At 47.0% G+C, this 23,793-nt stretch overlaps 1 protein-coding gene across 3 annotated transcripts in view; it reads left to right on the forward strand.

Annotated features, from left to right (window-relative positions):
- Positions 1-23,793, forward strand: part of L1CAM (L1 cell adhesion molecule) — a 116,439-nt gene that overhangs the window by 17,878 nt on the left and 74,768 nt on the right. For 2 of the 3 annotated variants that reach the window (XM_063119349.1, XM_063119350.1), the window contains exons 2-4: positions 4,172-4,359; positions 19,397-19,411; positions 19,688-19,793. In XM_063119349.1, coding sequence (XP_062975419.1) covers positions 4,172-4,359; positions 19,397-19,411; positions 19,688-19,793 — 309 coding nt within the window. The remainder of the gene's footprint in view (positions 1-4,171; positions 4,360-19,396; positions 19,412-19,687; positions 19,794-23,793) is intronic. The other variant, XM_063119351.1, reaches the window with a different exon arrangement.

A 23,793-nucleotide genomic window follows, 5' to 3' on the forward strand; every position in this document is an offset into this window, starting at 1 on the left:
TACAGGAGTCCTGCTTTTCATATGGTCACCCTAGCCAACAGGGCCTGGTATTGGCACCATAGAGTTGTATGGATAGAATGGCTGAAATAGCCACTTTCCATTTTGTACCTAAGTTCTGGACCGGATGTCATTCTATATTGTTTTAGCTTCCACTACCTTCCTAAGCAGCTTATTCCAGATTCTTTCTTTCTTTCTTTCTTTCTTTCTTTCTTTTTTTCTCCCCCACCCCTCTCTCATAATGCCTGAATGTAGGGTCACCTAATGAAATTTCGCGGCAATAGATTCAGGATTAACTAAAGAAAGCATTTCTCCACGTAGCATAGCACATAATTACCATGCACAGCCCACTGCTACAAGATACAGCAAATGCCCCCCCTAGCTTAAACGTCTCTTTAAAAGGATTACATTCATGGTGGTTAGGTCTATCGATGGCTGTTAGAATGATGGTGGCAAGAATAAAATGAAATAAAAATAAAATGGAAAAGCCATGGTCAGAGACAGTCTAGCCCTCCTGTGTACCAGCTGCTAGGCACACAGAGTGGGGTAGGTGGGACCTTCCTTGAGGCATCTGGCTGGCTGCTGTTGTAAACAAAAATGCTAGCCCTGGGTGCGTCTTGGCATGATCCATCAAGGCAAGCCTCACATTCTTAGTCCTTTGCTTACATTTTTCATCTGCAGGATGAACTGTCTGCCTTTAAAAAAAAGAAGGCACAAGTAAAACTGTGGGGAGATCTCCCCTAGTGCCTAATCTTCTTTAGGCAAAGGAAGAATTGCCCAATCCTTTCTGCCCTGTTCTCATGATTCCTCCCCTCTCCCAAATAAATTTAATAAAATAAAAGCAACAAAAAGAAGGTATGAAAACAAACCAAAATCGCTAAAGAAATCAAGGAATTCGCTAACTATAATTCTTAGTCTATAACTGATATGTTCATGGAACATCTACAGTAAAATGGCCTAAGTAGAAGCTCAATACTTAAAGAGTAAAAATACCATTTATACAATGTATATATGCATGTGTGTATCAGTGACAAAAAAATAAATAGGCAACTATACATGGTTGGAATTTCATCAAAAGTTTGAAGAGCTTCAATATAGGAGATAAGTAGAAGCCATAGTGCCATAATACCTTTCTTAAAGTTCAGCTTCAGCCCTAGTCTCCTATGATTTGAAAGGACAAATGATCAGCAACATCTTCCTTTTCCACCACCTGTGATCCCTCCTCTTTCCTCCCCCCTTTTATTTGCATTGCCTTGACCTTCCTAGGCAGCATAATAAGAACCATGGTCCGTCCCCTGTGGGGGCTCCCCCTTCCCCCCCACCCCGCCACAAGCCATGGCTGACAGGTTGCCAGCTCCCTTCCCCCTCCCTCCCCCCCTCTTCAATAATTCAGCTCCCTGTAGCTGCCCCTTGGCTCCATCTGCATCCCGGCTGCTGTTCGCTGGGCCCCTGCCGTGCTAACAACATAAGCCCCTCGCCCGGTAATTGCCGGATGAATAGAGGAAGACGGGAGACACCGGAGGGAAATAGGGGGTAGCAGTCAGGGGGGACTTGGTGGAGGAATGTAAGGGCCAGAAACTATATCTTTTCCTCTGGGTTAGTGCAATCCAGCTGAACAGCCTCTCCTTGGGTCTGTACAATTTGCTACCACCAGATGTAGTAATGGTCACCAATCTGGATGGCTTTTAAAAAAGGGTCAGATAAATTCCTGGAGGAGAAGGCTATCAAGGGTTGCTAGTCCTGATGGCTATGTACTACTTCCAGTATTAGAGGCAGTAAGGCTATATACACCAGTTGTTGGAGAACATGGGTGGGAGGGTGCTGTTGCACCATGTCCTGCTTGTGGGTCCATGGTTGACAGCTGGTTGGCCACTGGGTGAACAGAGTGCTGAATAATATGGACCCTTAGTTTCTTCTTACATTCTTATGTTTTGATGTGAGTGCCAGCGGTCATGGACCACCTTAACCACTTTGTGGGGTGTGTCTCTGCATTATTCTGTTGGACAGGGAGGAGAGCTCCACCATACTTCTCCACTTGATCCCCCATTCCCAGGAAGGAAGCTGAGGAGGGGCATGACTCTCTTCACCTGGTAGGATGATACAGATGACTGGCTGAGCAAGCGCTTACAAGCCCACTGTGGTTACCTTGTCAAACTGTCATCTGTAGTCACTAGGGATGAATGAGAGCACTCAGTTCTGCTCCAGGTAGTTTTGGCAGTACCGGGATAGAATGTTTGGCCTCCGCCCATCAGTGGTGTGGATTGTAGAATCTGGAATCCGGGCATTCTAAGTATGCATTGGGAAGCTAAGCACACCCCACCAATGTCCTCAGGCAATCTGTGCATGCTCTGAGATCACCAGAACAGGAGGGATATGTCATCAGGAATGTGCTATGCTGGAGGTCCCTGAGCATAACACATACAGGGGGATGTCCTCAGGATGCAGCTTCTGTGATCTGAGGCTTCTGGCATAATATCTAACACTGTCCAGGAATGTCCCTGAGCCATGCTAGGCCTCACTTCACAGGCAATTTCTAGGCCAGATGACAGCAGGTTCCAGCACTAGTTTATAAATTGTCCAGCTCTAGCCAACACTCTGGCTTTTGGCCTGAATTTTATTCCTGAGGAATGCTGTCCCTGCCCCTGGTATTCATATGTTCTCTAATTCAGATTTCAGGAAGTGCAATGGTTTGATGGTAGAGCACGTGCTTATGCATGCACAAGGTTCCGGGTTCCATCCCAGCTAAAGCAGCCTTTGTTTGGTACCTGTGTTTGACTCGGTGGGTCACAAATCCTGCAGACTTATTGTAGGAAAGTCAGTCTCAGGAACGCTTAGCTCTCTCATCTGCAAGACCTTGTTGTAAACACGGTGGTCTAGCAGAGCCCGAGGCTTACAGGGATGCATCACCAACAGGTTTTTGTAATATTAGGGATGCTGATTGTGGTGGCTTGGTCTTGAACCCATCCACTATACAAAAGACCAACCCTGGTGGAGAGGAAAAGTCCTAGAACTGCTTTATTGATATGGATCATCACAGCTGCCTGAATTTTTGGACTCTTCTTGGGGGGCATGACTCTCATGACAAGTGCCTGCAAAATTTGCCACTGGGTAAAAAAAATACTGTGTAAGAGAAGATCCTCTCTCTCACACACACAGAAACACAAACACACCCCTCTGAGAAGGGCTCAATTTCTTGGGAGTCTAGGTGATGCTGGGCTGGGCTTTGTCCAAAGGATAGTGCAGTGATGCACCCAAAAGCCATAGCAATGTATCTCTCTGGCACTCCCGTATCTTGACATCGTGTAGAATTTCTTGATCTATTGAACACAAGGTCCTGTGGATACCTTGTGCTGTATTGCAGAGGTTTTTTTCTTTCTTTTTTAAAAAGCCTTTTCCATTCATCAGAAATATCTGCTAGGGGGAAGGGGAGCAGATGTATGAAAACTGACAATCAGCTGATAAAGAGTTGCGGTCTCAGTGTGAGCTCTTAGAATCCTGCCTTTCCATGTATCTGGTTTATCTTTCCATTTATACTCTGGGGTTTCTCCCCTCTCTCCCCAACCTCCATCTTATCAGTCTCTCTATCTGTCTATCTCCACTCTCAGCCTCCATTCTTTGCTATATATTCATCAACCCGCTATTCTTTTCCATCAATCCTCCTACCGTCTTCCCTCGCTTGCTTCCTCCCCAACCACCTATCCCCACTCACACCCAGCCCTGTTTCACGGTGCCTTCTCATGACCCACCCTCCATTCCAGAACAAAAGGGTCCCTCCCCTTTTCTTTCTGCCCTGAAAATGCACGGTGCAGTGAATTCTCCCTTGGCCAAGTTGTGCTACATTTTGCCTTTATCCCTGTTTAAGAATCCCCTTCTTTCCTGCTCCTTATAAACCTATATATATATATGGGGATGGGCTGGTTGCTCACCCACTTGTACACACGGCATACTCCTCCAACAAGTTGGAGTGTAGGATGATGGAAATAAATAAATATAGGACTTCATTAACTCCCTTCTCCTCCTCCTCAGATCCTTTCCTCTGTCTGCGCAGGAGTCCTTGGGGAGAGGATGTTTTGTGGGGGGGGGGGGAGGGAAATCACGATTACACAGATGGTTTTTTTTTTTTTTTGGCTAATGGTCTCTCTCTCGCTCTCTCCCTCCCCCTCTTCCCATTCAGCCACAAGTCACACAGGCAGTTGCATGCTGCTTGCTCCTCCTTTGCTGTGCTACTGCCCAGGTTTGGTGAGCGGCCCTGGCCCACAGTGCCAGGGGAGATGGCCCCGATGCCGGCCTCTTTGCTGATGCTCTGGCCATTGGTCCTGCTTCTCTGCGATCCAGCAGCATCCATCGAGTTTCCCGAAAACTGTGAGTAGTGAAGGCATGACCTCTTTTCTGGATGGTGGTGGTTTAAAAAGTGTGGGCTGGGATCCGCTGCTGCTTTGGGCCTGCACGTCTAGTTGTGGCATGTTTCTCAAATGTGAGGATGTGTAGTGATGCATTCTGGCATTGTTTTGTTGTTCTTGGACGTGTGAAATTGTGCACCTCTCCCCGTGGTTGGCTCTATTTGTGTGTGGGGTGGTGGTGGTGGTGGTGGTAGGGCTTATGTTTCATTTACCATTCTTTTTGGTACCCCAGAGCCTTGCTGTGTCTAAGGCACCTTGCTTTGCATTTGTACTATACGATAATCACCTGCTATAATAATGTCCCCCACATCTCTGCCTGCCTGCCTGCCTTCTCCTGAGCCACTTTGCTGGTACAGGTGAAAACAGTACTATCTGAAAGCTGAATGGGAGGGAGAGGTGAGCCAGCAAATTTTCATTTGGGGGCAGGGGAGCCACCCTAAAGCTCTTTCCACCTAGAAACTGCATTGAGGTTTAGCACCACTTGAGGAAGGCATTAGTGCCTTGTGACATCAGCAGACATGACTCCGAGATCACCTCTGATCTCAGACTTATTTGCGTGGCTGGAAACCAACATTGCTCACACTAAAGAAAAAGGCAAATGCTGCCACGCATAACAGGTCAGAAAGCAAAGGGTCAAAAATGAATGTAGATATACATAGGCATGCATCCAACAGTACAACAGTTGTTTAGATGCACAGCTGAGTGAATGTGCAGGGCTTGTGGAAATGGAGACAGAGAGGAAGAAAGCATGAAGCTATGGAAAAGGAGAGTGGAGCTGAGTCTAGCTATTAACATCTCTTCTAATTTCTATAGCACGTTCAGTGTGCAGACAACTTCCCCGTTCTTACTTTTGCCGTTCTCACAACAACTCTGGGAGATGGGTGGTCACACTTCCTTTTGTAGGCAGAGCCTCGGAGATAACGGATAAGAGACAAATGCCATCCCTGGGGGTAATTGCTGTATTGGAACTTGACCCTCGGGCTTCTAGTGCCAAGCCCAGAAACCGCTTTTCTAGGCCACATTGCAGTTATTGATGCAGTGTTGCAGTTTCTCCAGGCATCTTGTGCTTTAATTAGAATTTTCCTTGTTCAGGAGGAGTTATGAATCCTTCCTCTTTGCCCCTTCCCTGCCAAAGTCGATGGTCCTTCTGAATCCTCTTGTTTCCTTCTTCGCAATGAGGATTCCAGACGGCAGGCAGGTTCAGCACCAAGGACAGTGCATAGGGCCCAGGAGGCAGGTAGGTAATTGTCTTTTCAGCACTGTGGAGAGAACTCTGGCCAGGGTTTCCCCCAATCAGCAGCAGCGCTATAGGAGGCTTTGTTTTGCCATGCGAGCCTGAATCCTTATGTTCTGTGGGAAGAGTGAAAGACCTGCCGTTAGACCAGCGAAAAGAGGTGGGAAGGTAGAGGACCTGTGTTCCCAAATTAAGTTCCTTGTATTCTTTCATCACCACCACCAGTAGCTGGGCTTCTGTGGAATGAAACTGGCCCCTTCCATTCTGACAGTATCAAAATATTAGAATATTAAAACATGAACAACAGATCAACAGATTAGAATAATCAGAGCAACAGATTAGAATGTGAATGCTTGCTGGAAAGAGGGAGGCCTTACCCTTCTGTCTAAACGTACACAGTGAAGACGTCAAATGGATCTCCCTGGAAAGGGCATTCCACAGACAGGGGCCACCACAGTGAAGGCTCTTTCCCTGGTAGCCACCTGTCACACTGTTGTGGGTGGCGGGAATCTGAGAAGAACCTCTAAAGATGATCTTAGCAATCAGGCAGGAATGTATGGGAGAAGACATGCCTTCAGGTAGACTGGTCCTAAACTCTAGGTAGGCAACTTTTTTGAGTCCACGGGCACAGTTTACACCTTGAAAAGGTGTCTGCGGTCACCGCCATGGGGCTGGGGTAGGTGCACCTTTGCCAGCTCATGAATTCCTCCTCCTCTCAACAACCCGCCAGCTGCCAGTCTCCTGATCTGCTGACTTCCTGCTGCAGGTACTGTGTTGCCAACCCCTGTCCTAAACCACTTAATATAGAGCCTAGCCAGGGCAGACAGACTGAGTGGGCCAACAGGATGGCTCGCCTGGTGACTTTCAGTGGCTGGAAGGAAGTCTCGGGCATGGGAGGGTTAGGGTTAACCCTCAGGTTAGGGTTGGGGAGGCACAGCTCCCCAGGCAGGAACCAGGGCCTCGGTAAAACTCCCAGCATTCCTGTCATTGCTGGGGAATGTTATGAGTTCTATAACTTTTGTCTGTCTAAACATGCATAGGATTGCACCCTTAATGTAATTTTTTAAATTGTTTTAATCCATTTTTTAATTCATCTATTATTGTAAGCTGCCTTGAGTGCCATTTTCTTGATAAAAAGGCAGGGTACACATCCAACAAACAAACAATTAGGTTTTCCTCCTTTAGCTTAATGTGGAAATGGAAAAATTGTTTCCCCCCCCCTCCTGTATATAAATGATAGTGTGGTTCATGCTGTTCTCTCAGGCCTAATTCTCAATAAAGCTGTATGTTGTAGGTGGGGGCTCACAATAGAATGCTCCTTCCTCCCCCTTCAAATCCCTGCACATAGAAACCAAGCCTGTCAGCGAGAAAGATTCTCTAAGCTAGCCATCTCCCTGACATTCTGGGTTCACACCATACACTAACCACCCAGTGTGGGTTGTTGTTGAACCATGGGTTATCATGTTGCTTAAAAGCAGTAGGTTTTCTGCAAGGTGGGTTATGTTGTCTGAACAGAGTGTTTTCCACAGGGTTGGTTATTAACCATGTAGTGTGGTTTGTTAACCACCCTCAACAACCCAACAACTGGCCATGGGTCCTCAAGGTATCTTGTTCAAGAAAAATAAACCACATTGCATGGCTAAGAAGCCGCCCGGCGGAAGATGTGCTGCGTTCAGACAACATGTTAAACCACCCTGCAGAAAAGCACTGTGGTTAGACAATACAATAAGCCATGGTGGGTTAGCATGATATGTGAACCCAGGCATTATGTAGGTGTTCTTGTTCTTGTATGGAGGCACATTCAGTCATGTGAGGCCTCACCTGCAGCCTGAAGTTGTACAGCCCAGATACTCACTTCTGAGTGAGAATCTCGTCTCAATTGCCCTGGTCTGTGATATGGATGGAGAGGTACAGACCAGGAACCTGTATAGGCAAAAATGGTTGACCCATACAGGTTGTAGAAATAAGGTGTACATCGGATGCCTGGCCATCCTCTTCAGAAATGCTATGAAGGTGTGCCCCTTGAGTGAGGATCATGAGGTCCGTGTGTGTCTGCTTGTGACCGCCCCCCCCCCCACACCTCCATTAGTCTTGAGCCAATTGGCAAGCTACTCACCAGTGGTTTGCTTTCCTTCTCCCCCTTCCTTTCTGCTGAACTCCAGGTTCTGTGGCCAGTGGGGTTTCTGTGGGAAAAGGAGTTGATTGCTCCCAATGGTGGGTGCGGTGAAGGATCGATCCAGAGGTTGAATGTCTCTTCAGAAGACAGCCTGGCCTGAGAGACGGTTTTAGGGTTGGGGAGAGGAGAGACATGTTGGCATCAGGTTAATCCCGCATCCATGGGAAAGATGCCATGGAACTGGGGGTGAATCTGGCACTGAGTAGCAGGTGACCGCATGGGCACGGGCAGCTCCGCTGTGTGTGTCCCACCTGAGCCACAGTGTTCTTGTAGAACAGCCTCCCCCAACCTGGTGACTTTCAGATTTCTTGGACTACAACCCCCATCATCCCCAGCCAACATGGTGTCAGGCTGAGGAAGGCTTCTCTATCCAGTAAGGTCAATTGTAGCTCCCAAGAGATGTGCTGGTGTAGTGGTTAGAGTGTTGGGCTGGGACTCAGGAGATCTGGGTTCTAGTCCCCGCTTCGCCATGAACTGGGTGACTTGGGGCCAGCCACTGACTCTCAGCCTAACTTACCTCACAGGGTTGTTGTGAGAGTAATATGGAGAGGAGGACGACCATGTGAGCCGCTTTGTGTTCCTTTCAAGAATACAAAAAGTGGGATACAAATGTAATAATAAACAAAATTAAAGTGAATGAATGAAAAGCACCTTTTCTCCTGACAACTGAGATACAGTGTCTTTCCTGAGCCACCCAGTGAGCTTCATGGGCTAACTAGGATTTCAAATAAATGTTTTATATTTGTGTTCCTGCAGCTCTGTACTTGAAGTAACTCTGAGCATGTGCAGAATGCTTTTCTTTCATCACTGAGCAACTACAGCCTGCCCCCACGCACTTAGGACTAAGAAGCCAGAGTTTCTTTCAGGGGAGGCAGCAGGAACTACTCTCTTTTAAGAATGATGAAGGACTGCATGTACTTCCCATGACAGCATTTTAAAAATCCAGCCCAAACTCTTCCCGCTTTGTGAACATTTAAAGCTTATGGTGGTCCAGCTGCTAAAATGGGTGTACTCTGTACCTGACTGCACCCCTTTCACTTTTACCACTTTCACTCTCCCTGCTCCCCCTTCCCTGTCAATGTTATGACTGAATTTAATTCCAGGACTTCATGTTCAAATTCAGAAGCAGTGTCCAGAATCTTAATTCTGTCCTTTGTAGTATCTGCAATTCCATTTGTTTCTTGTGCTAAAACTGGGTGCGTCTTTTCCACTCCTCCTCCTCCTCCTCCTCGAAATTAAAATAATAATGTCAAACTGCACTGGAAACAGGGCAGACTACTGTCAAATGCTTGTTGTTTCTACCTTACAGGTGACCCTGTCCCATTGATAACCCCCCCCCCTTTGGTTGTGTGTTTCCCACCAGTTGTGTGCTCAGGTTAGGCGACTCCCTTTCAGCCTGGAGAGTTCAGGCTGAGCCAATGTTAAAAGTGTGGCGGAGCCCACAATGTATGCATCTCCCTCCTACATCCCTCTAGTCCATGAAATGAACTGCTTTGTCAAAGACAGGAAATTATTTTGGGCTCCGCATAATTTGTTCTTCACAAATCCACCTTGGATGCTTGCATGCTTTACAAATCAATTGTTTCCTGATTTCCTCTGACAACTTCACAGGGATAGACGTTAAGCTGACAGGCTTTATAATTTGTTTCCCGGGCTGGTTTGCCCTTCTCTAGTCTGCAAGAGCCGCTGAGCCTCCTCAGAGAGAGTTGCAAGTGTTCCTGCGATCTCTGTAGCTAATTCCTTCTGCACCCATGGGTGTAGTTTCCCCAGAACCGCTGACTTGCATTCATTGAAAGTAAAACGCTGCCTTACTCTGTGCCCAGATAGCAGTCTTCAAATTAAATCTCCGTTTCTGGAGCAAGATTCTTTCCAGCGGGGAGTCGAGCCACTTTCTCTTATTTCTTTACTAGACATACTAGAGTTATCCCGTTCCCTGTGTGGACAAAGATCTTAGCCTCACCGCGAGGAGTGGGAGATGGCATTTAAAACAAAGCAACAAAGTACTGGAGAGCGGGAGTGCACAGCTTTCAATGGGGAGGAAACAGAGAGAACAAACTTCCAATGGTCTTGGTTGGAGGGGATTCATGACTCCCTTCTCATTGATGTCATTGGCTGGGTTCACACAGCATGCTAAGCCACACAGTGGTTGAGTGTGGGTTGTTGTTGAGCCATGAGTTAGTGTGCTGTCTGAAACCAGGACATTTTTCGCATGGTAGCTTGTTAACCATGTAGTGTGGCTTATTTTTCTCGAACAAGCCACCTTGAAAACCCATGGTTTCTTGTTGGGTTGTTTGGGGGTGCTTAACAAGCCACTATGGAAAATGTCCTGGGTTCAGGCAACACGCTAACCCATGGTTCAACAAACAACCCACACTCAACCACTCAACCAAGCAGATGCCCTCTCAATGTATTGAACTGTAAGTCCCAACATCCCCAGCCAGCAATGGCCATGTCCCTTCCCCACTCCCTTTCCCACAATCACCAGTTGTTTGGTGGTTTCCTGACTTCTGTACTCCCCCTCCCCATTCTTAAAGGTTGAGCTCCCTCTCCTAAGATTTAGTTTCTGGCAGTAAGAGCTGTGAGCTCAAATATGCTGTTATCTTTGATGTGTTGTGCCCACCCTCTTTTGCCTTTGGCCCCTCCTGCTACTGGAATGCAGCCCATGAGAACTTCCCCAGAATTTAATTTGGCCCTTGGGCTGAAAGAGGTTCAACATCCTTGGTATAGGGGCTGAGAATGTAAGTTGTGAGCTAGGAAGTCCCAAGTTTAAATTGCACCTCTGCCATTGCAAGAGGCCATTCTTTCTCAGCCTCAGCTTTACCTCCATCTGCAGTGTGGAGTTAATAATACTGACCTACTTTACAGGGCTATTGTAAGGGTTCCAGAGACAGTGTGCGAGTAATGCTCTGAACGCTCAAAACTGCAAGTGCATGGCTTTGGAGTACTATTTTTGTATTGTCCTGTCGCTGCCAACTAATGTGCCACAGTTTTAACTGCTGGGGACAGAACCATTGAATAGCAACTTGGGATTTGTGGTCCAAATGCTCGTGATTTCTCTGCAACAGAAGCACCTTGCTAGACCTGTGTTACCTCTAGGCAATTCAGCGATGTCTGTACAGTCCTTATTGGATGAACCACTGACTGGAAACCACTTCAACCTTCGGGCAGTTTCACAGACTAATCCTAAGCGCATTTACTCAAAAAGAGCAACATGATCCATGAGCTGGGAATAAAAACATGTAGGCATCACAGGGGCAGAGTAAAGCCAGAATTAGCTAGTGTTTTAAAACAGGGGCGGGCCCCTCTCCTTCAGCATAATCATAGGAATGTTTTAAGGCTACCTTTCCAAGTCAGGTGCCCTCAAGATGTTTTGATTTACAACTGCCATCATTGCTCATTGGGTAGGGCTGATGGGAGTTGTAGGCCAAAATATTTGGAGGGCCACAAGTTGCCAACCCCTGTTTTAAAAGGTCTGGGGAAATTGATGATGATGATGGCCTTTGCCTGGTGAAGGACATAAGAAAGATGCCAGGTGAGCCTCCCTGCAGGGAGCATTCGAAAAGCAGGGAACCATAACCAATCAGTCGCCATCGCCTAAATCCAGAAAACAAGGGGCACAGAGAGAAGGACCTCTGATGATGATCTCAGACACAGCCAGGTGCATGTGGGGAAAAGGTGTTTCTACAGTTCAAAAGGCATGTTGAGAAATTGCTAGGAGAAGAGTGAAAAGGATGCTCCAAGGCAAGTTACGAGAGCCAGTGGGTGGCCATGCAGGGGAAGGCCTCTTTGATCACTGTGCCACCACACAGTTGTAGAATGCAACTCTGTTGGCGCTGGACTACAAATGCATTGTAAACATGTGGCTTTTCCAGAGAAGAATGTTCGGTGGCTGTAGAACCATTTATATCCTTGCTGTTTTTCAACAACTCGTACCTTGTTTGCTTTATTGTAATGTTTTTAATTGAGACTTGTTACCTGCCTTGGGGTTCTTTTTAAAGGTAGAGAAATGTGATCAAGTGTTTTTTAATATATAACAAATAGGAGGAAAGAATGAAGGAACTGAATATATTTGTTTTTAATTAATCACCCCTTTGTAATAGCAAGGGGGGAAAGACAAAATGAAACAGATTAACATAAATGAAACAGATTAACATAAAAGTTGCTGTGTTGGCCATAAGAAACAAATCCAAACCCATATTAGTGCATTATCTTTATTATACCAAATAAAGGTGTTGCCCTAATATGGACTGTGGAATGTAGTAAACATTACTGTCGAGGCATGTAATTTAAATATCCCAATCAGAGGTCCACAATTTTTGGATGGCCATGGTAACCAAGTCAAAAATGGTGACCAGGCCATGCTCCAGAGCAGGAAAGTGGGGCAGTTGCAGGTTTGTGGAATCCTTTTCCTTGGGTTTTCTTGGTTGTTGCTAAAGGAACATACCTGTGACAGAGGCTTTAAGATTACGACAGGGTTGTCATCTCAGTGTGGGATGTAGGCTAGGTTTGATCTGCCTTCCCAAATCTGGTGCCCTCCAGAGGTGTTGTACAACAACTCCCATCATCCACAGCCAGCAGGGCCACTGGGGACTTAATCCAACCCATTGGGAAGGCAAGAGGTTCAAAAGGCTGGTCTGCAGTGTCCCTTCTGACCAGGCCAATGCAGGCAACACGTGAGCAATGATCAGTTGAAACAATGGCCCCATTCAGAAAACACCTTAAACCATGGCTTTATCCATGGTGGTTAAGCTAGAAAACCAGGCTGTGTTCAAAGGACACCTTAAACCATGGCTTTAACTATGGTGGTTAAGCCAGAAAGCCTTATTCACCACGTTTAAAGCCATGGCTTAAGATGTCTTCTGAACACGGCCTGGCTTTCTGGCTTAACCACTGTGGTTAAAGCCATGGTTTGAGGTGTCTTCTGAATGGGGCCAGTCTCTCCTGGCTTGTCTTTGAACTGAAAAGCAGCACCAGGAGTTGCTGTTGTGAAGTATAAAGCAGTGGGGGGTGGAAAGAAGGGTGGAACTGCATAAACCTTCCCCTCCTCTTTGCTTTTCTACTCAAAGTTACCCTCCTGCAAACATGTTTTTCTGCTACTATCCCAACCATGAGGGAAATGATACGTGGATTTTGATTGGACAAACAGCAGCAGAGGGAAAGGATTAAGGAGGCCTCCCCCACCACACACTTTTGGCCACTGAATTCATGGGCCTCATACAGTGGCCTCTTTGAAAACAAACACCAACAAATCCTGAAAAGTTCTTCATTGTCTACTTTCACCCTTAGGCTGCATCACCAAGTTGGTCCCTTCAAGTCTGATGTGGGAAGACTGTTTGGTACCTCTCATGGGGTGGGGGGGAGGGGGACTCCGTGACAACCCTGCTCTTAATTAATTACTTAATTAATTTCTGTGCGGCTTTTCTGTCTTCAAGGCAGTTCACTGTTACTGAATACAATTTACCGTTAAAGCAATCTGAAATGCAATTAAAGCGTACACAATAAAACAACCACTGAAAAACAGGCCTGAAAGCCCCACATGGCCCCAGCAGAACTAAAAATGAAGGAGAAAGAGAAGAAAAGATGGCCTAGGCCAGCGTTCCATAGTGGAGTAAATGAAATGGTCTTGAACAGCCTGTGAAAGGCCAAGGTGAAGCCAGCTTGATGCACTTTGATGAGCAGGAAGTTCCGCACTAAGGGTGCCAACCTTGAAAAGGCTCTGTCAACTTGTGAGAATTCATTTGATTTCATTATGCCAAAACACTCAGAGCCAGGGCCGGTGCCAGACTATTTTGCACCCTAGGCAAGGTGAGCTACTTTCACCCCACCCCCCAAAAGAAAATGCCGACTTGGATTTTTAAGAACAGATGTTTCCTGGAAAAAATAAGCACAAAACTTGAAACTGCTAAATTTATTTTAAAGTGCAAGAAATACGTCATGCCAATTATAGCAAACAAATTGGAAAGGAACGTCTATGGTCTAAAATGCATTATTTAATAGGAATATCACCTCCAAATCATCCCCCCCAACTCACACGCGTGTGCACGCACACACACACTCAGCATCACTCACTCCAAACAAACACACGCATGAACACATGCATTCACTCAAAGACCCCATGCACCCCATTCAAGTTCCGGAAATCCAAATGTGGAGCCTCCCACCCCCCCCACCCCAGCGTCCCTGGCTTCGCTTTGGTGGGCGAGATGGCGCCCCACGCCCGTCCAGCCAAAGCAAAGCCAGGGACGCTTGGGTGGGGCGGCGGCTCCACGTTCGGACTTCCACCCGGAAGCCGCCTTCCAGGGCGGCTTCCGGGTGGAAGTCCAAACGTGGAGCCGCCCCCCCACCCCAGCGGCCCTGGCTTCGCTTCGACTGGGCGGGCACGGTGCACCATCTCGCCCGCCCAGGCCCAGCTGAATCCTCAGGCCGGGCCGGCTCACAGCCAACGCGCATGAGTGCTGCACTGCGCCCGGCGCCCCTCTTAGCCTGAGTGGCCTCTATGGTAGCACCGGCCCTGCTCAGAGCAGAGCAGGGCTTCAGAAATAGACCTGTGAACATATGTGGAGATCCATATGCAGATGCTTCCACCATAGAGGCACACCAGGAGGACACACTTTGGAGGACAAAATTCCACGATGCTCAGCTAAGTAAAACACTTGGAGAAAGCACTGCTGCCATCCTTCTGGATTTATCTATGTGTGTATTTTGCAGCGCCTTGGTGAAGTGCAGATGCTAATCTGTGCTACTGATGGTGCCCAGGAATCATGATGGGGTGGCGGCGGCGGTCTTAGGTCTACTTTAATATGTTTTAAGCTATTTGAGACCCTCAAACCCTCAAATGTTGGGTTCAGAACATGCTAATGGAGTGTGCCTGAATAAAAGAAGCAAATGTGCCAAAATGCAGTTGATTTCTATAATATTTAATTGAGATTTCCAGAGTATATAAAAAGGTACAGAGCTTCAAATTACAAAGGACTTTTAAAATAATCAAACAGGGGAAAGAGAAAGTATTTCTTCTTAGACAGTAAACAAGTAAACTTAACAATAAATAAGTTGTTTGTGAATCTCTCTGCACCTCCATATTAATTATAGATGTTTACAAATTTAGAACATTCTCTTTGATACTCCAGCAGTAAAATTCTAAGCATATTGATTCAGAAAGAAGTGCCACTGAGTTCAGTGGAGTTTACGTCCTTGTTTAGGATTGCAGCATTAAAGTATTTTGCATAAAGTGAATATAGTAATCAAACACTAGACATTTCTCAAAGTATATATCATTTGAAGGTGACTCTTCCCAAAGCCAAGATCTTGCTATAAAAAATTTAGCTGTTGGTAATAGATACAGTATCACTTCCCCCTGGGATCCATTTCCCGATTCCTTCAGGAATCCAGTCAAAATCACTACTGCGTCTAAGCAGAGAATAATTACCTAGTGCTTTTCTAATAATCTTGAGAGTTTCCTCCCAGTGTTTCTTTTTCGAACCATCATGTTATATATATATATACGCTGGTTTTGGGATCAAAGCGTTTTGGAAAGAAGGGATACTTAGCATAACTCAGTTTGGAGCCATTATTCAACGACTATGAGCGCTTTCTCATCATAAGCCCTTAAGGCTTAGGATTCTCACCTCCCCACCCACCCTCCTTACTGCTCCATCCCCCCCCTCACTCTCCATGTTTGTGTATCTCTCTTCTCCCCTCTCCCCATATGTCTGGATGAACAGGCGCGTGGGTCTCAGGAGACCCTTTTCCCTCCCCTAATTGGATTGGAGTCTCTTTCCAACCTGTCGCTGACTCAACCAGACGCAAGGCTTCCTACAAGAATCAATTCAGCTCCTATTAGGGGCGTTTGGGGGGAGGGGGCAGCCAGGAGACCAGCCGGATTTTTGATCTGACCCAAAGGACGCTTTCAGGACCACCTCCTCTGTATGATCCATGAAGGGGTGAATGCAGGGCCAGCGTCAGGTTTTTGAGGGTCCTTGGGCAAGGGACCCTCAGTGGGACCCCTCTCTCCATCAGTCTGTCTTCTCAGTGCCATTATCACCAGTTGCTCTCGCTCCTCCTCCTCTTGCTCCTCGGGTGGATCTTCATGATGTGAAGGCGTCATGAAGGTGCTTGCGTGCGCCTGCAGGGTGCCCCGAAACTCCTTGTGTAGATCCTGCCCAGAAGAGACGGAGGAGGAGGCAGCGGCGGCGGCCCCGCATCGCCCCTCGCGGGGACGAGGCGAAAAGTTTCCAGGCTCGGCGCGTCCTTGCCGCTGCCACCACCCACCTCCCCGTTGGCCTCCTGCTGCCGGCGAAAGAGCACCCTGGGTCGGAGAGCTCGGCGGAAGAAGGCGGGGGTAGCAGCTTCTTCCGCCGAGCTCTCCGACCTGGGTGGCTCTTTTGCCGGCAGCAGGAGGCCGGCGGGGAGGTGGGCGGCGGCAGCAAGGATGCGCCGAGCCCGGAAACTTTTCGCCCCGTCCCCGCAAGGGGCGATGCAGGGCCACCGCCGCTGTCTCTTCTGCAGGCAGGATCTACACAAGGAGTTTCGGGGCGCCCTGCAGGCGCACGCAAGCGCCTTCACGACACTGTGTAGATCCTCTCCGGATTGCCACCACTTGATTGACAGCCAGAGAGCCAGGGAGCAAGTAGGCAGGGGGCATCTGCTGCTCCTCCTCCTCGCCACCACTGTTGTCTGGACCAGAGCGAGAGGCAGGTGAACAAGCAGGTTGCCATGGTGAAGGGGAGGAGCAACTCCATGGGATTCTGTCAGTGGGCCCCTGCTGGGGTGTGGCTCCTTGGCAAGTGCCCAACCATGCCTACCCTGATGGATGGCCTGGGTGAACCGACAGTAATAATAATAATTTATTTCTTACCCGCCTCTCCGATTGGATCGAGGCGGGGAACAACAAGAAACATAAAATACACAAAATACTGATTAAAAACATGGCATACACTGTTTAAAAACATCCTAGAGGGCAGTGCTAGAGGGCATCCACAGCAAGGCTGCCAACTTTTCAACCAACCTGTGTAACTGTGCCTTTTAACAACAGCTTGACCAGCAGACTTTCATAGACAATCGTGTTTATTCTTCAGTCACGTTTATCTCCTTGCTGCGAAAAGCGTCACCTTCTGCAGTTAAAGGTGCAAGAGCAGGCCAGTCACCCCACCCCAGGTGCCCTGTTCCATTGGCAATCCTAGTCAGTGCCACAGCAGGCCAGCTAGCTGCACTCCCAAGATTGCTGTTGTAGCACCCAACTCACCGTCCCTAGAAGAGGCAGGTCCTTTCCCCATGAGGCCTCCACTGAAAGCATGACGCTGACTGTGCCCAAGGTCCCAAGTTCAATCTTTGATGTCTTCCAGTAGGGCTGGGAAAGGAAAGGCTCCTGCCTAACATCCTGGAGAGCTGCTGCCAATCAGAGTAGACAGTACTATGTTAGATGGGCCAATGGCCTGACAATGTCTAAGAGCGCATCCTATGTTCTTAATAGTCCTACCAGACATTTTGAGTTGGGAATTTAGACTCTCAATGCCTTTTTCTTACATCTCTGGAAGTCAAGGCACTAAGTTCAGCCGCCCCTTCCAAATAGGCAATGTCCATGTGTGTCTTTACTCTTTTGCATGTGCCTACAAGTTGGGATATTCCAAAATGACATCCTGTCCACTCATCTGCCCCAATGCAGGTTCCTCTACACACCAGCTCCTACCACACTATCACATATCCCCTCCCCCTACTAAAGGAGAACAGAATTCAACAAGCAAAGTGTCATCGGAGCTGAGAACTACAGATGTGGCCCGGGTGAGATGCTAGAGGAGAAGGCAGCTGCTTCTCCGGCATTTCCCAGTCTGACTTAGGATCAAGAGATACATTCCTTCCCAATACGTTGATGAAACCAAACAGAGACTTGTGAAAATGACATTGGGTGGGAGTGCAAGTTTACCTTGCCCAACACTTGGTTCTTTTAGAATTATTGGCCCCATTCAGAAGACACCATAAACCATGGCTTTAACCACAGTAGTTAAGCCAGAAAGCCGGGCCATGTTCAGAAGACACCTTAAACCATGGCTTTCAGCACAGTGACACTGTGGTTAAAGCCGTGGTTTAAGGTGTCTTCTAAATGGGGCCATTGTGTGTCCCATGAAGAAGCCTACCTTCTCCTAGCAGTGGGGTGTCCAAGGCAGCTTGTTGGACTCACCAACATTCACCTGCTGCCCAGGTGATCAGCTGGGCTGTGGGGGAAGGGCTGCTTTCCAGCGCTGTTATTAGCAGCACCAGAATCACGATCACAAACAGTGCCCCCGGAAGCACCCCTCCCCTATGTATATGTCTGCATGCAAGCATATATGTATGAGTATGTATGGGTGCATATGTATCTATATCTATGCATGTGTGCTTGTGCATGCACACACACGTGTCCTGTCCCCCCAGATGACACCGGATGGTGCCTTTGGGGCTAAAAAAAAGGACAGCCTTTGGGGCTCTCCAGGGACAGTTTCCTTTGGAGGAGGGAGAGATGATGTCTTTGTAATAAACTATTCATTTACAAATGTGCACGTTGAAAACAAATATTATGGGAGTGCAGAAGCAAGCACACAGGAAACACCAGACTTGCAATGTCAGCCTAGTCTCTCTCTCCCCCCCTCCCAAATCCCACATCTCTGTTTTTCCCAGTCTCTTCTCCAACTATGACATAACATGAAAGACAAGACGAGAAAATGCCGGTTTCATCCTGGGGTCAGGGTGTGGCTTTAGAAGTAACACAGCTAAATGGAACATTAGTCAAGCCCCCATTCGCCATCAGTAACCAGGCTATATGAAAACTAGAAAGAGGTAGTTGGAAAGCCCAGGTAGTGTAGTGGTTAGAGTGTTGGTCTGGGACTTGGGAGCTCTTGAGTTCTAGCCCCAAGCAGTTATGAAACTCACTGGGTGATTCTGGGCCAGTCCCTGCCTTTCAGCCTAACCTACCTCACAGGGTTGTTGTGAGGATAAAATGGAGAGAAGGGGACTATGCAAGCTGCTTTTGGTTCTTTGCAAGATGAAAAAAAGTGTAATTGAAATGTGTTGATGACAATAATGATGGAGATGGACCATTTCTTCACTTTGCCCCTAACGCATCAATCTGTACATTTTGCACATGTGTTGCTTGCAGCTGTCTTCCCCCCCACAAACAGATTCCCACTCGTTCATGTTATTGCACACCTGCTGTCTTGCACAGCCACTCCGTTCACGCTCTCTTGCTTTGAATTCTCACCCTCTCTGGGCTGCACACAGTCCTCTCGCACACTGGATGCTGCACGCTAACGTCTAGCCACCTCGCCCACTCACCTCCACCGCAACCTGGCACCTGATTGCCTCGCGTCTGTGCCTTCTGTACCGACTTAACCACCACCATTACCTGGCAAACGTGTTCGTTTTGCAACCCCGTGCTCTGGCTGTGCTTTTGTTTGGCTCTGCTCAGTTGGGCACACATGAAATGCATGTTTATATTCTCATGCTGTGCGGCGGGAGGGGGGCGTTGGTGTTATGGTCACTAACAAACTTATCTCTCTCTCCCCTCTTTTTCTTCTTCTTCCTCCTCCTCCTCCTTCTGTTGCTTCTTTGCTGGAGCAGTTAACCGGACAAACTGTGAGTCTTCCATGAAATGGGTGCTCGCAACTGGGCTGGGGTTGGTGAGGGTGGTGAGGTGAGGCGGTGTGGGGGGAGAGAAGAAATCAGGAACTGGTTGGTGACTGCCTAGGTGGGCAACATTTGGAATCTGAATGGCGCGGTCCTTGCCATATTCTTCGGTAAGATAAAGCCATTGCAACCTGTCCAGGATAGAAGGAGGGCTTCAAGGTGTGGGTCCCCTGAACCTTGGGGTTTCCGCTTGTTTACCCTCTTCCCTGCCTCTCTCCTCCCCAGTGCAACAGCCACCTGAACTCACGGAACAGCCAGACGAGCAGATTGTTGTATTCCCCAATGATGAGGTCACCCTGAAATGTGGGGCCACCGGGAATCCCCAAGTGATGTGAGTACGGGAAAAAGTTCTCTCGCTTCCCCCTCTGAAGGGAATATTTCGGGGCTTCTTCTGTAGTGTCTTCATGGTAGTATTCTCCAAAAGATACGAGAGCTACGGACCAAACTGGATGGGAGATCGGGATTGGACTGTGTAATTTTCTTTGTTGAAAAGTAGGGAGAGAGAGCAGAGGGGGAAATTAAATGGCGGGTGGGTGGGTGTGAGCAGGGATGATTAGCATTATTAGTATTGTTTTTGGGTTATTTATGGTTTACCCTTTATTTATGATGCTTAGTCATAAATAAATTCCCCTTTCCATTCAGGCAGTTTCTCTTCAAGCTTCTATCAGCTGTGGAGGGAGAAAAACACAGGTCCCTGTTGGGTTATAATAAGAGCCATTTCAGGGGTGGGGAGATAAGCGTGGAGAGAAAAGGTTGAAGCCACCCCCCTGCATGGCAGCTTTAGTCCAATTTAGCCTCCACTGCCCCCAGCCCCAGGCTGCTTTTAAACAAAGACAAAGGTGTGAGGAGATCCGATCAGGGATCTCCCAGCTCAGGTCTAATTTGGCCCTGAGGCATATCTTTCCCCCTTCCCTCTTCTGAATTAAACTGGAGACCATCTGGAGTTTTACAGTGGGAAAAGGGTTGCTGTTGGAGCATGTAGAAAAGCTGGCTCCATGTGCTGCTGTGTGAAGGTACCTTTCTGGGTGTTCTCTGCATCCGTTCAGAGAACTACCAGCAACACCAGTGATGGCTGACTCAGAGGGATCAGGAGCAGAGCAAGGGATTATATGGAAGACCTACACATTTGGATCATCTTTTTAGAGTGTGTTGCACATTTTCATTTTCAATGTGTACGTGCAAGACATTTTGCATAGCGACCTAGAGGTTAGGCCGTGGACCAGGGCAAGTCCTTGGTTCGAATCTCACCTCTTTCCCAACTTGGTGCCCTCCAGTTGTGTTAGACTACACTTCCCATCATTCCCATTCTCTCTCTGCCTCAGCCACCCACTTACGATAAGGAACTAATAATACTGACCTACCTCGCATGGGTCTTATCATAATTGTCATTACCCCATAAACGTATTGTATATTTTCCACATTGTACCCAATTTATATTATATACATATAATAACGGGTCTGTTCTTTCTGTTGTTGATGGGGATGATGGTAGTGGAGGCAGCAGCAGAGGGTATTACAGACTTTAAAAAAATCACCCAGTTTGTATAGAGCCAGGCATGCATTGCTGCTAAATTTGTAGGGGCGTGCAAAATCTGAAGGAAAGAGAGGGGGACATTGAAAACAGACATCTTGGAAAGAGATTGCAAAATAGTTCTGACAATGGTGGAAGACAAGGTCCAGTGGAAGGGTTTGCACAATGCTTCCACAAATAGCAATCAGTAGCACCAAGGGACATTGCAATAAAACTGGTACAGATTGAAGGAGCTACCAATTTTTGCATTAGTTTTGCCTCCCCCCTCCACTCCCTGAAATAGAGTATAATTAATTTATTTAGAAAAAAAATATCTATACCATTCTTTAACATAGTTTCCAGGGTGGTTTACAAAAACAAGATAAATACAAATAAAACAAACAACACGTCAGTAAGAATACTACATAGAATTCATACATTGATTTAAATAATTTCACCTTAATATAGTAATACATTAAAATGTAATATTAAAATGTAATATTAATATTAATACATTAAAATATATTTAAAAGCCCGGGTGAATAAACGTGTCTTTGCTTGATGCTGAACTGGTAATGGGGATGGACTTCCACAAATGGGGTCCCACCACTAAGAAGGCTCTTCCTGGTTACCACCTGCCTTACCTCAGACGGCAGGAGCACCTGGAGGAGAATCTCTAAAGATGGCCTCAATACACAGACAGATTGGCATGCTTGGTCCTAAGCCACATAGGACTTTAAAGGTAAGCGTGTACCAGCACTATGAATTGTGCTCAGAAACTGATGGGAAGCCAGTGATGTGTTGTTGTTTTTTGATACTGGCAAGATATGTTCCCACTGCCCGGTTCCTATCAATAGTCCAGCGTAGGAGCGGGGAAACTTTTTCTGCTCTGAGGGCCTCATTCCCTTCGCGGAAAGTTGTGTGTGTGTGTGTGTCACTGGGTGGGACCAGTGTCCAACGTGGTCAAAGCACACACATCCTATTTGCTGCCCATGCAGCACATCATGCACACACACCATATGCGCACCAGACATGTGCTGTGTGTGCACCACCAACACACTACTCACAAATATCCAGCCCTATTGGTTTCCAAGCCGTGTGGTGTGAAGAGGGATCCCTTTGTCACCACACAGCACAGAAGCAGAGCAAAATGCTCAGGGTGAGGAAGAGCAAACTTTTTTTCCATGGGCAGCATTTGAGCAGCATGGCCAGAGCTCCCCAGAGAGGTCCGCCTGGCGCCTACACTGTATTCCTTTCGTCGCCAGCTAAAGACCTTTTTATTCTCTCAGTATTTTAACACCTAATTTTAACTTAAATTTAAATTTTACTGTTCTAATTCTGTATTTTTTTTAATCTTATATCAATTTCTGCTGCGTGGTTTTATCCTGGTTGTGCTTTTTATACTGTATTTTGTATTTGTGTTTTTAGACTGTTGGTTGTTTTATTATGGTTTTAATTTTTGTGAACCGCCCAGAGAGCTTCGGCTATTGGGCGGTTATAAAAATGTAACAAATAAATAAAATTGTGAGGAAATGAGATAAGGAAATAAAAATAGAGCATAGATAAATGTGGCCAGGCTATCTCTGTCCAGGAAAGTTGCAGCTGCAGCACCACCCTAAACTGATGAAAGGGACTCCTTTCCACAGAGCCTGTCTGAGCATTCAGTGGCAAAGCTGGATCCAAACTTTGTACCCCAGCCTACAAATGTGGGCAGGAACTACACTACTGCTTTAAAACGGTTTATAACAGTAGTGACAACTGTTGAGGCTTAGGACACACTCCCTATAAAGTCTTCAACACGTTTTCAAAGTTATTATTATTATTATTATTTATTTATATCCTGCTTAGTGTAGATCGCTTCTTGATCCTTTGAGAAATGAGGAATATGTGGCTCTCCAGATACTGTTGGACTGCAACTCCCATCATCTGTCACTATTGGATATGTTAGCTAGTGAGTTGTAAACCAGCAGCATCTAGAGGGCAACATCTTCCCGACCCATGCTTTAGGAGAAAGGCAATAAGTTGAACACCATCTCTCTGAATAGATGAACCACCCACTCATCGAATCTCCATGATGTCAGGAATAAATTTCAGTTTATTGGCCCTCATCCAGCCCATTACTGATTCCAGACACCAGTTCAGCACTTCCACAACAAAAATAATACTTAGCAACATAATAATCCTAAACGTGCATCCAGTGCTTTATGATGTACCATGATGTACTGTGTATCATGTAACCCTTACAGCGCTGCTATAACCATGCCCTAATTATTGCAGAATATGGGGTGAGAGAATAGCAGTGCTCCTAATACGGGGGTATCGAACCTCCTTCAGCCAGGGACCAAATTTAATTCCTGAGATGCTCTTTGGTGCAAGGGGCAGGGCAAAAATGCCAGCCTATTTGAGCTTAAAGCTCGTATTGCCAGTAAGTCATCCTTAGGAGAGACATTTCAACCTTTTCAAATGGGGGAAACTGCATAAAAGACAGGAAACCACCAAATGATCAGTGGTTGGGGGAAAGGGGTGGGGCCATTTGGGGAACCCCAGAGGGCCAAATTGGGACCTCTAGAGGGCTGGATTTGCCCCTTGGGCCTTCCCAACACCTAACCTAAGGTAGGGTGACCATATGAAAAGGAGAACAGGGCTCCTGTATCTTTAACAGTTGCATAGAAAAGGGAATTTCAGCAGGTGTCATTTGTATATATGGAGAACCTGGTGAAATTCCCTCTTCATCACCACAGTTAAAGCTGCAGGAGCTATACTAGAGTGATCATTTTAAAAGAGGGCAGGGCACCTGCAGCTTTAACTGTTGTGATGTAGA

The sequence above is a fragment of the Elgaria multicarinata genome, chromosome 3 (assembly GCF_023053635.1).
Source record: "Elgaria multicarinata webbii isolate HBS135686 ecotype San Diego chromosome 3, rElgMul1.1.pri, whole genome shotgun sequence".
NCBI lineage: Eukaryota > Metazoa > Chordata > Lepidosauria > Squamata > Anguidae > Elgaria > Elgaria multicarinata.